This window comes from Phaethon aethereus (assembly GCF_964289735.1).
Source record: "Phaethon aethereus genome assembly, chromosome: 2".
Classification (NCBI taxonomy): domain Eukaryota; kingdom Metazoa; phylum Chordata; class Aves; order Phaethontiformes; family Phaethontidae; genus Phaethon; species Phaethon aethereus.
This window is the reverse complement of record NC_138582.1, coordinates 138,869,880-138,883,382: the sequence shown is the minus strand read 5'-3', so window position 1 is coordinate 138,883,382 and position 13,503 is coordinate 138,869,880. Positions and strand designations below refer to the sequence as shown.

Here is a 13,503-nt window from a genome sequence, read left to right as displayed (position 1 = left end):
GAATATCTTCAAGTATCAAGCATAAAGGGTACGTCATGGAATTTGTGCCAACATTTCTAAGTGAAACATTACAGAACAATTAAGCAACTGTTTCTTCTTCATTGCCTGTCCACACATTTGTTCTATTGTTGGGGACTTCTAAGGTATGTACTCTCTGAAGGTGGCTATCAGTAATTTGGGCTTGTTTACTCTAGAAATGAAAGACTGATGGTATGCATGACTGTCAACATTATTGGAGTGAAAAAATAATTCCTTCCAAGTCACAAATGAAGAAATGCTCTGCTTCCAGTCAGTCTAGAAGATACCTGGAGGACAGGCAATTTCCACAAGGTGATGAATGAAAAGGAAGTAGAATGCTGAGACAAAAGCCTGGAGTGTTTCCAGTAAACTGTGAATGCGGGGTGGGGCAAACGAAAGCAGCCTTCAGGAGGGATAAAGGCAAAAGAGTCCAGGTTTAACACACTACCCGCAATTTTTATTTTCTTAAATAAAGGTGATGTTAAAGCAATATATTATGAAAAAAATGGGGAATTACAACAGTGACTAAGTAAATACTCTTTTCAGCCACTAGTCAAAGTATGTGCAATACACACGCAACACAAAACAAATTAAACACTTATTTACCTAGATGTATCAAGTTAATACTATCCCAGTGCTTTAGAACAGCCTCTATCCCATTATATTGTTATATAAAGTCATTATTACACTATGCATCCAAAACTTTGATACTGTCAGTCAACAATACATAGTTAATACATACCTAACTTTAAACACATTAACCCACACATTTAAGTAATCTATGTAATGCACAACAAAAATTAAAGCAAATCTGTCTTTCCAATAGTTTAGACACCTCATTCCCTCTTGTATTTGGCAGTTTGATAATTGAAAAACTTGAATAGATTAAAATGATAAAGTGTTTTCATCAAACGACGACAGAGAAGTAATATGCATACAGTTTTATGGGATCTGAAATAGATGCTGAATCTCTATTTTTGAAAGAAGAAAAATAAAGGGTTTTTTTTAATTAAAATAAATGGAAAAAAGTCTTAGAAAGTCTCAAAGTCTTACCTGTTGGTATGCTTCATAGATTACATCAAACAAGAAAGCCTGAGGCATTTCACTTGCTCTGTACCTGGCACGTTCCAATGAGTGGTCTAAACAGCCATCTGCAGCAGAGGCAATAACAGTAGAAACTAGAGGACGAATTGCTCCTGCTGCCTGTGGAACAAAACACAAAGAGAGGCCTAAATGTTATTAATATTAATGTATATCAGATAGCTGCAGTCAAAAAACTAAGAGCTTTCAAATATATAAAAGATAAATAAGCAAAAAATATATCTCCTAATGCAAAGTTATACTACTTAGTCTGTATGAGACTTCTAACATGACTATAGCAACAGAAGACTGTATAAGTACACACTGAAGGCCAATTTACAAAAAAAATATATCTTAAGTCCTTCATAAATATCTACTGCAAATAAATAAACATCTCAGGTCTGTATATGTTTCAGACTTTCTTCTACATACATATTAGGTGGTTTCTTGAGGACAGTTCTAGGCCTATTCAGATATCAAAGAGTAGGAGACACACCTGAAAGGTCTTGACAATCCCCAAAACCTTTTGCTTTCACAGATTTCAATTTGGCTAAACTACTCAGAAATAAGCAATAAGACAAGTTTCAGAAAACTGAGCTTGTTCCTCCATGTTGAATTCACCCTGTGAAATACTGAGCAGCCACACTTACCAGTGAAATCACTGGGAACACAGTATATATACATCACAAAGTATTCACTATACAGCAGCACTGTGCCCCAGAACAGATATTTAAATGCTTATATTTCAGTTTTGGGGTTTTTTGCTTAAACTTGAAAACAATAAACATATATCTTTGATCTTCTCATCAATATATAGTATTAAAGATCTATGGCATCTCTGAAACAGAACTCTCTTAGCTGGTTTTCATCATTTTGATGCCAGAAAGTTAGCCACACTTCACCACTTATCAAATGCTCACATGAATTTTGTATGAAGCTAAAGGCAATTGGGACTAGAGTTGTCCATACAATTATGCAGAAAAGGATGCAACGGCAGAATATTGCTTATCAAGTCACGGGGCAAGAAGCATGCTCCCTAATAATGCTAACCACTGAGAATAGTGTCCTTACACGATACTGTTTATTATCTATTTTAAGAGTGATAAAAAAGAATAATTGTTGCTGTTCCAAGACATTTGGAGTTATCAAACATCTTAAATCAGTATACCTAGAAAACCACTCCCACTTTTCACTGCAGCCACAGAAATCATCTACCGCCTAGTGAGGTTTGACACAGGAAAAAAATAGGTGTCATCACATAAAATAAGAGCACTGTTATTGTTGATTACATTTACCTTCTGCTGGCAAATCCTGCCCTCATATGTATGAGTCGTATCCATTCTTACAAGATTTCTGACCTCAGATAAGCATTGGCACAATGAAATGTGAAAAGTGAGCCCAAAGGTTTTTTTCCCCTCTCAGAAGAGAAAGAACTAATTGTCTTCCCTCCCCCTTTCACACTGCTGAACAATAAAACAAAGAGGAACGTAGTCAGTGTGTTGAGCACTTTATGAGCTCTAAAATGCAGCTTCTTAGTTCATTCTTTTACAGAATGAGGACAGAGATGTAAACCAATTTCTCATGCCCAAAGAGTTGTGATATGCAGGAACTACTGGGGCAGAGAGAGAAAAAATTCAAAAGATTCATATGACGAGAAATATCTGAGGTACTTTCTCAGAATCTGAAAAGCATTTTTTCTTCCTCATATATGGGAAGAGATATCTATATAAAACACTGTCATCCAAAGGCAAAACATGGTACAGAAAGATCACTGAGAACTATGAAATCACCTAAGAACTGTCTGTAAAGGATCTTGAAAGATCATCTAGTCCATCTTTCTGTCCTAGGCAAGATCAATTTTATTTCTGTAATAGAAAAGACAAACTGACAAAACTAAATGCCACTATAATTTTAGTTATCCATCAATGTATTAAATGAGGAGTAAATTTAACAGATGTACTTTGAGGAAAAGCTGTGCATAAGCAGAAGTAGAGACTAAATTATCTTCAACTCGTCCACTCTCTATTTCCTGTGATTCCAGGACATGGATTATTACCTCTGTATCCCAGCTGCTGGGCATTTGGACTATGTTATTTTGCTCTGCCATCATATTTTAATTGGTCACACACACAAAAAAAAAAATTATAAAATTAGAAGGTCATGGGAAAAGAGACAGAGCAGCATGCTAGCCACAGCTTTTCTGTAGTTAGTTAAGTCTATTTGAAATTTCCCCCCCCCCCCGAAACAGTTACCATTCCAGAAAACCAGTTAGCAAAAGAGGATTTCTTAGGCTGATCCCATATTCTATTACAGTTTTTAACAATCATGTCATGTTACATTTTAAGCATAAAACAGTCCAAGAGAATACAATGTGACTTGCGTAACCAAATCTCACAAGTGAAACACGCACTCTGAGGAACAAAAAAACAAACTGCAATTCTAAACAAAATTGAAATACTCAAAATTATTTTCTTAAAAGAGCTCTGAAACACATTGTTTTCTTGACATCTGGTTTATTGCACAATAAAAATTCATGAATGTCTGTATCTGTATCTTTGTGACAATACTGAACCACATCTCCCACTCTGCTGACGCCTAGCTCTTCCAGAAGATTCAGGAAGATTTAATTTCTAATAAATCCAAACATGTCAGTTTTTAAAAACCTCAATTAACTTCTCAAATAATTGAACGCTTCATGGCATCTAAAATTCAACAAATGGCATTTTTCAAACAGCTATACTTTTGCTTTACCCCAGAACTGAGTTCAGTGTGGCAGGCTGAGAGTTTCTCACCTGTCTGCCCTCCATTTCAATGGGAAATCACAACTTGGGCGCAGTAAGATGTCTTCTGCAGCAAGTCCACTCAAACTACAGCTGACACTGACTGAAAACATGAAGTTTAATACACAGGATAAGATTTATGTCAGACTTCTGATCATGCAAAGGAGAGAAATTCTAACTATGTATGCACTCATAGGGTAACTAGCAGTCATTTGATTTAAAAAAAAAAGCTTTTCTCCAAAAATGGACAATTCAGTCCATGAACTGCTCTAAAAGCAGAATGCAGAGCTCTAGCACTTACTAAAGCCAGGAAGTTTCTACTGCACATAAAACATTCATATGATGAGTAGCTGGGGCCCAAAAGCCATGAATTCATGAGCTAGAGCATACTTGCTCATACGTGTTCACGTGCAGCACTGAGCTGAAACCTTAAAATCCCAAGACAAGATACAGAAACTGGTGGTTTGCTCTGCTCAGTACCAGTTCACCCTTCTGCAGGACCTTTCTGTGTCTCAGCACACACACATGGGCTCCCTCAACCAGATGACATGATCCAACACAGGGCTGAGTTTACCCGCTTCAGTGACACGGAGCTAAGGCCACTTTCAAACTGGGTGAAACTGGGATCAAGCAAAGGAAAATACTGGCTTGTGTATGCCCTGCATTGTTCTCATATGGGACAAGAAAGCCGAGTCCCTAACAAAGGGGACCTTGCACCTGCAGTACTTCTAGTGACATTCTCTAGCTGGCACATGCCAACACAGCTGCCAAACCCAAGCTGGCTTACACAGTCCTCACTGCACATGCTTCTGCTTCTGAAATTGGCTCACGGGTATCTTCATTCATGGTGTAAACATAGTATTTGGCACGTAAAAACAGAAGAATTGAGCTGTAAATTTTGTTCTTATACAGGCCAAAGAGGGGCACAGTTTAAGATGTATGCCTTGTTCTGTAGTATTTGCTTCTGGTTAGCGCAAGTATCCTCCCTAATCAGCACAAAGCCTTTTCCGAATTCCACTCCTAGCAGTCTTGCAATGAACTGAAGGGGAAATTAAGTACTTAGGGCTACAAGAGTACATTTTTTAGTTCAGAAACTTAAACATTAAGGCAAATAATACGATAAGTTACTACTGTATCTAAAGGACCCCTGATGACCGTGGGGTGTAAGTGAAGAACAGAATCACCCAGCTAATCTACGTCTATTCAGTTACAACACCAAATATTTTATTCTTTGCAAGGAATTTCTATGTTGTTTTTCTGGTTATAAACCAGTAACAAAGAACTATTTCCATATTAGTACAGAGAGTATATACTGAGTCTCAGGTATTTGAATTGTATTTGTTCTAATTTGAGAAGCTTTGACTTGCTATTTATGTCAGGAATGTACAGGTATTTGGCCTGGATCTCAGGCAAGAGGTTCAGACATGAATTAAAAAAAAAATGAATAAAACAAAGAAAAATTTTAAATGAGGACAGATTTAAGTACTTGTTAATGTCATCATAGTTTTACAGATCTTTTTTACACTTTGAATTAGCCTACCACAAAATACAAATCATGTGAATCTAAAGCAAGTGCCTGGGTCTTATACTAACATTTCCCTACCCTAAGTATTCATCTTCCGAATTCCAATAATTTTGACCCAGATCTCAAGCAGATTTGCTTTAAAAAAAAAAAAATCACATACAAAATGCATCATACCCCTTTCCGGAATGTGAAGTGGATAGTTAATGGATAGTTAAACTGAATTTCTTTCAATGTCTACTTTACAGCCATCAAGCCACTCCAAAGACAGTCAAGCACTAGTTTTGGTGAACCTGGCATGTCCAGGAAATACATACACATCTTTCCCCCATTTCTGCATATTTGTTAAATAAAGTATCAAAATATCTGTGGGCAAGCTCTTAAAATATTCTTTCATAGCTTAAAAGACATTGAAACACATACTGCTAACGGGTAAGTTTTCTTTTGCAGACAAAATATTGGAACAAAAACCATCCTTTTAATCTATCAGGTTCTTAAAAAAAATCCTAAAATGTCCTGAGAATGCAGAATTTCATCAGCTTCAGTGGAAGTGACAGACTGGTATCTCTCAGAAGCAAGCTCATCCATCCATCTGCAGCCTGTAGATGCTTCTAGAAAGAGGTGTCTTATAACCCATTTTACGCAGAACAAAAAAATGTTTACAAACAGGTTCTCAGTTCTATATTCAGTCTTTTTGCATAACTGCCTAGAGCATAGTATACATTCAAGATTTAAAGATTTAATGATGACTGCAAAAAAGGTAGAGAATGAAATGTATCGTGGAGGTCAGTAGAATACAGTATCATAAGTATTTTCAACAGATTCAAGGCATACTAATCCACCTTTCCACTAAACAGTAACACTGTATCGTTCTCATTTTATCATACTTTTATTCTGACGAGAAATTGTTTAGAGCACGTATTCAGTGAATACAGAACCAGGGTATGTTTCAAGATCAGACGATGCAGTCAGTTCAAGGAGAATAAAATCCAAGCAGTGTTGATGACACTTTTTATTACAAAATCAAGTATGAATGTTCAGGCCACAGAAGCCTACACACAACATAGCAGCCTGCCTAACACAATGCCGTATAGCTTATTTTTAGTGAATATTCATTAAAAATGAAAATCCTTATTTCATTAAGAAAAATACAATAAAACAACAGAACCCATTAAAGTTTCCAAAAGGATTTGGGGGGGGGGAGGGAGGGGGCAGAGAGGGAGCTTATATCACAAACAAGAAGTTATCCAGGTTATAAATACTCCCGACACACAGTGTATTGTTTATTGGAGACCAACACTCCACATCTAGAATACAACCTACAAAGAACAAGTTAAAGAGCCAGAAGCTCCAAAAGAGCATGAAAACCAGCACACCTGCATCGCTGATCCTGTCATTTTTGGCAGCTAGAGCTGAAACAGAACAATGCTAAATAGCTGTAAATCTCAACAAGTTGAACAATATGGACTAGGAAGAGAAAAAATTTGCAGTGGCACAAAATCCTTACAAAAAAACACCACAACTACAATTCCTTTTGTTTTACAACAGTGTGGTAACAAGCTCAGACAACCACAGATCCTGCAGGCTGGCATACTAAAAAAAAAAGTATGTTATGTCTTTGGCACACCCCTGTCCCCAGCAGGCCCCAAGTACTAATGCAGACCCACGAAGTTCACTTATATGGCCGATTTGCAACCCTGAACTTCAAGTGAGTGGGAATCACAGCCTAAAACTTTAGTCTAGTCTTAAATGAGCAGACTCTCCCATCCCTCTAGCATGACTCACTTCTACTTTTTAGTTACACCAACAATATTTTTCTTCTCCATTCATAGCCTCTCTCTCCCCTGAAATTTGTTTTCCCTATGCTTTCTAATCTTCTCAGCTGTCTAGTACCATTAAGTAAATGTACATTTATATTTCAATCATCCTAACTGCATTAGATTCAATGCTTGTAAAATTACTTAAGCATGACGTCAAACAAAACCAAGCATAGCTTTTCAGTGCTATCTTTAAAAGAATGTCCCTATCCTCATGTTTTTACATGTTTTCTCAATATTCATATTTATTAATTTTAATTCTTTAATCAGAGTTGTTTTCAACTCTGACAAGCAAAATCATATTGAAACAAGACTCCAAAATAATTCAGTCACTCTGCCTTAAAGAAAATAAACTTGTCTTGCATATACACACTGAAAATAGAAGTATATTAGAAATATATTTTCATCACTTCAAAGCAGCTGACTTCTTTGAAACTGTATGCTGAAGAATGTGGGGCTAGTCACACTTCGGACAAATACATCTATCTTGGAACTCCACTGAAGCCAATTTTGTAGAGGTGAATTTGGTAAATATACAAACAATTTTATCTTGCTTTGCCATTAAGACAAGGATTGCATTAGGACACTGTTCAACTATATAACAATAACAATCGACATTAATTTAGACAAGCTAGGTATCTAACAGTTTACAAATATGTCCTGGAATGTTTTTAATTAGGTGAAAGAGTATTTATATGTTACCAAACACTACCATCTCCTAAGGATTTCAGTCTAAATTAGGTCTGGCTATGAACCAGCAAAAGCAGCTCAGAATAACTATGATTAATTTCTTCTCATTTTATTCCATCAAACTGTTTCCACATGTTACTACAGGGAAAGTATTCTTTTACACAGATCAAACTACTTGCCATGAAGGGCATTCACAGCCATCTACAGTATGGAAAAAAATACAGAAATAAGCACAGTATACCAAGATGCATGAAACAGGTAGAAACAAGCATTCCTATTCAGACATCTGCACTCAAACTAATTGTATCTATAGTAATCAAATGGTAATTATTGAACGTGGCTGAAGCATGTTAAGTTAGAAGAATTGTCTCTACTGAAAGATCTCTTATTTCAAATTTATCAAACAATCTTCAAAGCAAAATTCAAAAACTCAATTATAAGATTAAAATATTTCACATATTTAAGAGGATGTTCTTTTCAAATCTTTTATATGGTAAATCTGAAGGGGAGAATATCTAATACAAAAAGTCATACAACTACCTTTGTAAAATAAAGGAATTAGATAATTTCTTCCAGTGTACATTTGAGGTATCACACTGAAATATCAATTTTTTCTTGTTTCTTTTTTCTTTTCCTTTTCTGCACTTGGAATCCAGCTATTGTCTAGGGCTACATTTAATCTTCTCTATAACCAAAAGGTGTCATCTATGAAAAGTTTTATAATTCCGCTGCAGAGATGGAAGACTTAAGAGTATTTCCTCCTCCAACCTACAGAAATCCTAGCAAAACAACTCTATTTGGATGGAAAAGATTGGGGCATAAACAAAGTAACACAGAAGTACAGCCGATAACTGCAATTTGGCTATATGTGCAAAGTTTACTAAACTTAGGTGGGTTCAAGTCCAACCTAGCCAAACTTCCAAACTGAACTAATTCAAGCCTGCATATACTCCACAGAGTTCATAACCTCATTCTGCACTCAGAACCCACCGACTTGCTGTACAGCAAGGCAGCGGTCTGTCTGCGTGGGTTCAACCAAACCTATCGCCATCCGCACCTGTAACTCCTCCTGTTAATGTCATGTCCAAAAGACAATCCCCCACCCCCCAAAGCAGTACCTCAGCTGCACGCTTCTCTTGCTCTTGAAGGACCAGATATGGCATGCAGTCAGGACTACAGGACAATCAAGATGACTCAGTAAAGAATAGCAGACCACAATAAGGTAGAGGTACTCCCATCATCATGCAGAAACACAAATTTGAGTCCAGGGCATATCATATTTTCACCCACACTCCACCGTGTAGCATCGACATTAATTTGTGTGGCAGTGCTGTGGTGGGGACAGGATTCTTTCTCCCTACAGAATTCTTCTACCAACAAACAAGTACAATCTGCAACCTGGGCTGTGTACCCATTAGAGATTAAGGTTACCTTCTTTCTGCCAAGCATTTTTCTTTTTTTAAACAACAAGAACAAATCCTAAATTACCTTACTTTGAATTTTGTTGGGGAAAAAAAAAATCAAAATTCATATTCATTATAGACACACCATCTTTGATTCTCATTAGTGAGATACCCACTAAAATTTCTTCTATGTAGGCAGTATCATCAGCCAATCCGATTCCAGCTATCTTGACATAGTTGTACCAGCAACTTTTAACTGCCCAAGGACAGCACTAGTTGAAACGTTAGACAAGCTGGGTGTAACATATTAAACCTAATCATCAGCTAGACAAAAGAAGGTTAATTAGAACAGATGTAAGAAGTTTTGAACACTATGAAAAAAAGGCTTGTATGCTAAACTTCACCTAACTTCCTTAAAGTCTGTTTACCCAGATGGCCAGGAGCAACAGTCAAACTCACTAAAGTTGGGCACGCGTTAGTCTTAAACCAGCACCAGGAAGGAAGAAGTTATAATTGTGTTTATTCCTAGCTGCAAAAGAGGGGATGTTTAATCAGAAATTTAATTTACACTTTGATCCAATGTTAATGAGCTGACACTATGTTGTACATTGAACTTCAAAGACACAGGATGCCTTAAACAAATGTAATGTATATTTATGACACTGTTTAAGAAAAAGAAAACGTTTCTTCTAATGAGGTCACCTTTATCAGAACATATTATCTGAGTAACTGGGGATAGTACATGTACATCACAACATGTCAGAGCCTCAATTAGTTATAGCAAAATAAACATTACCAATAGCAGAAACTTGCTCAAAAATTAAGACTGCAGATGTTTCTTTTTATACATTTACATAATTTCTGTTCTTTTGTGTTTAAAGCCTTTCCTCCAAGCATTAGTAAATATTGTGTTGATCCAATTGAGAACATGATAAATTCAAAATGGTATTCTGTGGAGAAATTAAGATTTATCAAAGAAAATCAAAAAGATTCCCCTCAAAAAGACAGGACAACAGGAACATGCAACTGAAAAATATATGTATGAGGTGGAGGAAGAAAGCAGAACTAGGCATATCACAGGTGCAATTTTTCAACACACAGGACTGAAAGCAAGCTCAAGAACATACTGGAAGTGGAAAAGCAGCAAAATCAAGAAAATACAAAATGCAATAAGAAAAAGCAAAGAGCGGTACTGCAAACAATGATACAACAAATTTATGTGAATATTTGATTTCATATTAAAATTTGAATTCTTTTTGAAAAGCAGATTGAAAATAAGTCTTAAGAATGTCATTTATGTTGCTCTTTTATCACTAATTACTGCCATAAGTCAGATGAACTATTTTTAATAAAGAACAAAATTATAAAAGTTAGCACGATTAAACCAATATATACATTTTAATGGTGTCCTACAAATTACATAGCATTTCTTCTAATGCATTCCTAATCTGTGCATTCCTTGTGAGAAATTCAAGAATGGTCGAGGAAGGTTGTGTTTTCCATAACTAGTACTGTATATTCAATAAAATACATTTTATCATATTATTAGCCAAACAAGGCCTTATTACCCTAGTCAACACATTCAACTAATTTTTGTCACAGTGCAATAACTGGTAATGTTTAACAACATGTTCTCATTTATTAAGGTTGTGTTTTCTTCTTGATAGATTTTTTTTTTTTTTTAAAGTACTTCAAAGTTTGTATAAAGTCTGCATAATGCTACGAATGATCAAGACCACACATAGCATCCCCTGCCTAAAAGAGCAGCACATGCTGGTATAGTGCTTCAAGACTTTCTTACGATGTATTTAATCTTTTCAGTTGTCAGCAATAGTGGTATATTATACACAATTATGATTTACTCTAACATGTAAAATTCAGGCTAAGGAATTTAAACATTCTAAAGCAAATCATGTGGTCAGTATGCTACTAACAGTTTTCAGTATTTTTAGAAATATTTGTAAGTATACTTACAGCTTTAAGTTTTGGCATTCATTCAACATAAGATGACAATAAGATGAGCTACCAGCACTTTCTTGTTCTAACTAGTGCTTTACTGCAAAACTAGGTGGCAAAAATTAAACACAATATTCCCTATAAAAATTAATGAATTATGAAGACAATTTTTGCCTCTAAAATTAACAAGACTTTATTTTACTTTAACTGCATAGTATTATTTTGCCTTAACAAGTAATGAAACACATCTTACAGTCAGCGAACCATCTTTCATACCCTAATTACTGATTTACATTGCAAAAAGCTATCAGTGAGAGTGCACTGTACCACAAAGGATTTTGCATATTAGAGTAAATCAATATAAAGAGGACTTAACATTGGTATCCAGTGGAACAGAAATCTTGAAGCTACTGCCGCAGGAGTTAGAATTGCAGTTAAGTTACATTTCACCTCCAGAAAGTCTACACCATTACAAAATCAACAATATCATTATGTGAAGGCCACTGATCCACCACGTATCATTAAACACACAATTTGAACATTATGAAGAAAGAAAAAAAAAAATCTTGAGGTGTTGTAGGAGGACTGTTGCACAATTTTATCAGCCAAATGCAAAACTGCAATGTTTCATTAATAACTCACTCCCACACACAGTCCTAAGCAACCAAAACCACAGGCACTACAGCTGGTGGTCATGCAGTTGCCTAAGCAACTCTGCACCTGCTTATCAAGTGTCTTTGCCTTCTGAATTCGCTCAGCTGCTTCTCTGGGAACTGCTTGTGTCCTCTCCTTGCAGGAAACCTCTTACAGCCCATTAGATTCAAAATTTCGAGTCACCTCTTTATACAAGCTTCATCTAAGACCTTCTCTGTTATCAAGAGCCTTGTGAAATGGATCATTATACCTTACCACGCGAGTTTAGCTCAAATAGTGACTCTAGTACATGTATGTATGAATTTGATACCTCATGAATTCTCTCCTACATGCTCCAATGCTCCTCAAGGCAGTTTTAGTTCTATCTGTATCACAACCCACTTACCTTCTTGGAAACAGGAGGACAAGAACAGAACCAGTTCAGCAAACCAGCAAACTATTACAGCATAAGAAACAGACCAAGTTGGCTTCCAGAAGTTTCACCTAACCTGCATGGCTGGTGGTGTCCTTGCCACAACTACTCAGATCACAAACTCGGCCAAACTGCAGCTGGGGGCATTTCTGGATGAAAACCCAGATTTCTTTTCAGTGCAATATTTGGTGAACAAGGGAAAAAACTTGGGGAGGTGTGCATGCCTAAACCTTAGCCAGAGAGATATGGCCAAGAATGTCTTCCAGATCTTGCCATGTAAAAGTGGCTAGAATGATCCAAGGCCTTTATTCAGCCCCTCACACATGCTGGACAAGCTGAGATTGCCCTTATTTTAAGAAACTGTTCTTTACTCATTTGATCTGCTGCAGGAAGGAGAAATCTGAGTGACTAAATAGACACATCTTTGCTAAAGGCTGCTTAATTTTCCAAAGTTATATTGTTTTCTCAGATGAAGCATACAGATTTTAATTAGCCTCAAATCAACAGCAGTGTCATATACTTTGTTTATTTAAATTTAAGGAGGGACATTTTATAGACATTACATAAAAATGACCTCAGCAACCACTTAAATACAGGAAGCTGTGCTCAAAATTTATTTCCAGGATAACCTAATCCTACCTAAAAAAACCATAAAAATTATGGTATGTGTAGACTTCCAGAGACTAAAAAATGTGGAATTAAGTCACCTTTTTAAAAAGGATTAAATACTAGTTGCATTAGGCACAGCTGGCTCTGTTAGTACACCACAGAAATGCTGCAAAAAAGAAATGGAGATTATAATGAATGCAATGAATCATCTAAATCACTTAAATTGAGACTGGGAAATGACAGAGTTGTTTCTCCCCTTACCAGTGCTTTCCCACCACCAAACACTACATCTTGTTAGGACAAAGACTTCAAGGATTTGCTAACGATACATTAGTTCTCCATTCAACACAGAAAACAATTAACAATTTGGCTGAGAAGGTTGTAACTTTCTATGGGACCAACACCACCATAAGCTATGGGAGCATCAGTACGTTTCCAATAGTTATCCATTACTATAGAGTTGAAAAAGGAGTAATGTGTTGTATAGCTACTTTCCAATCAACCACGCTTGATTTGTTCACACATTCAAAAGAGCTTCAGGGATACTGAACAGATTCTGATC

At 36.2% G+C, this 13,503-nt stretch overlaps 1 protein-coding gene across 1 annotated transcript in view; it reads right to left on the bottom strand.

The window, feature by feature from the left end:
* Nucleotides 1–13,503, bottom strand: part of CRPPA (CDP-L-ribitol pyrophosphorylase A) — a gene marked incomplete at its 3' end in the record, with an annotated part of 125,786 nt that overhangs the window by 98,138 nt on the left and 14,145 nt on the right. Inside the window, exon 3 of the mRNA XM_081996361.1 lies at nt 1,072–1,221. Coding sequence (XP_081852487.1) covers nt 1,072–1,221 — 150 coding nt within the window. The remainder of the gene's footprint in view (nt 1–1,071; nt 1,222–13,503) is intronic.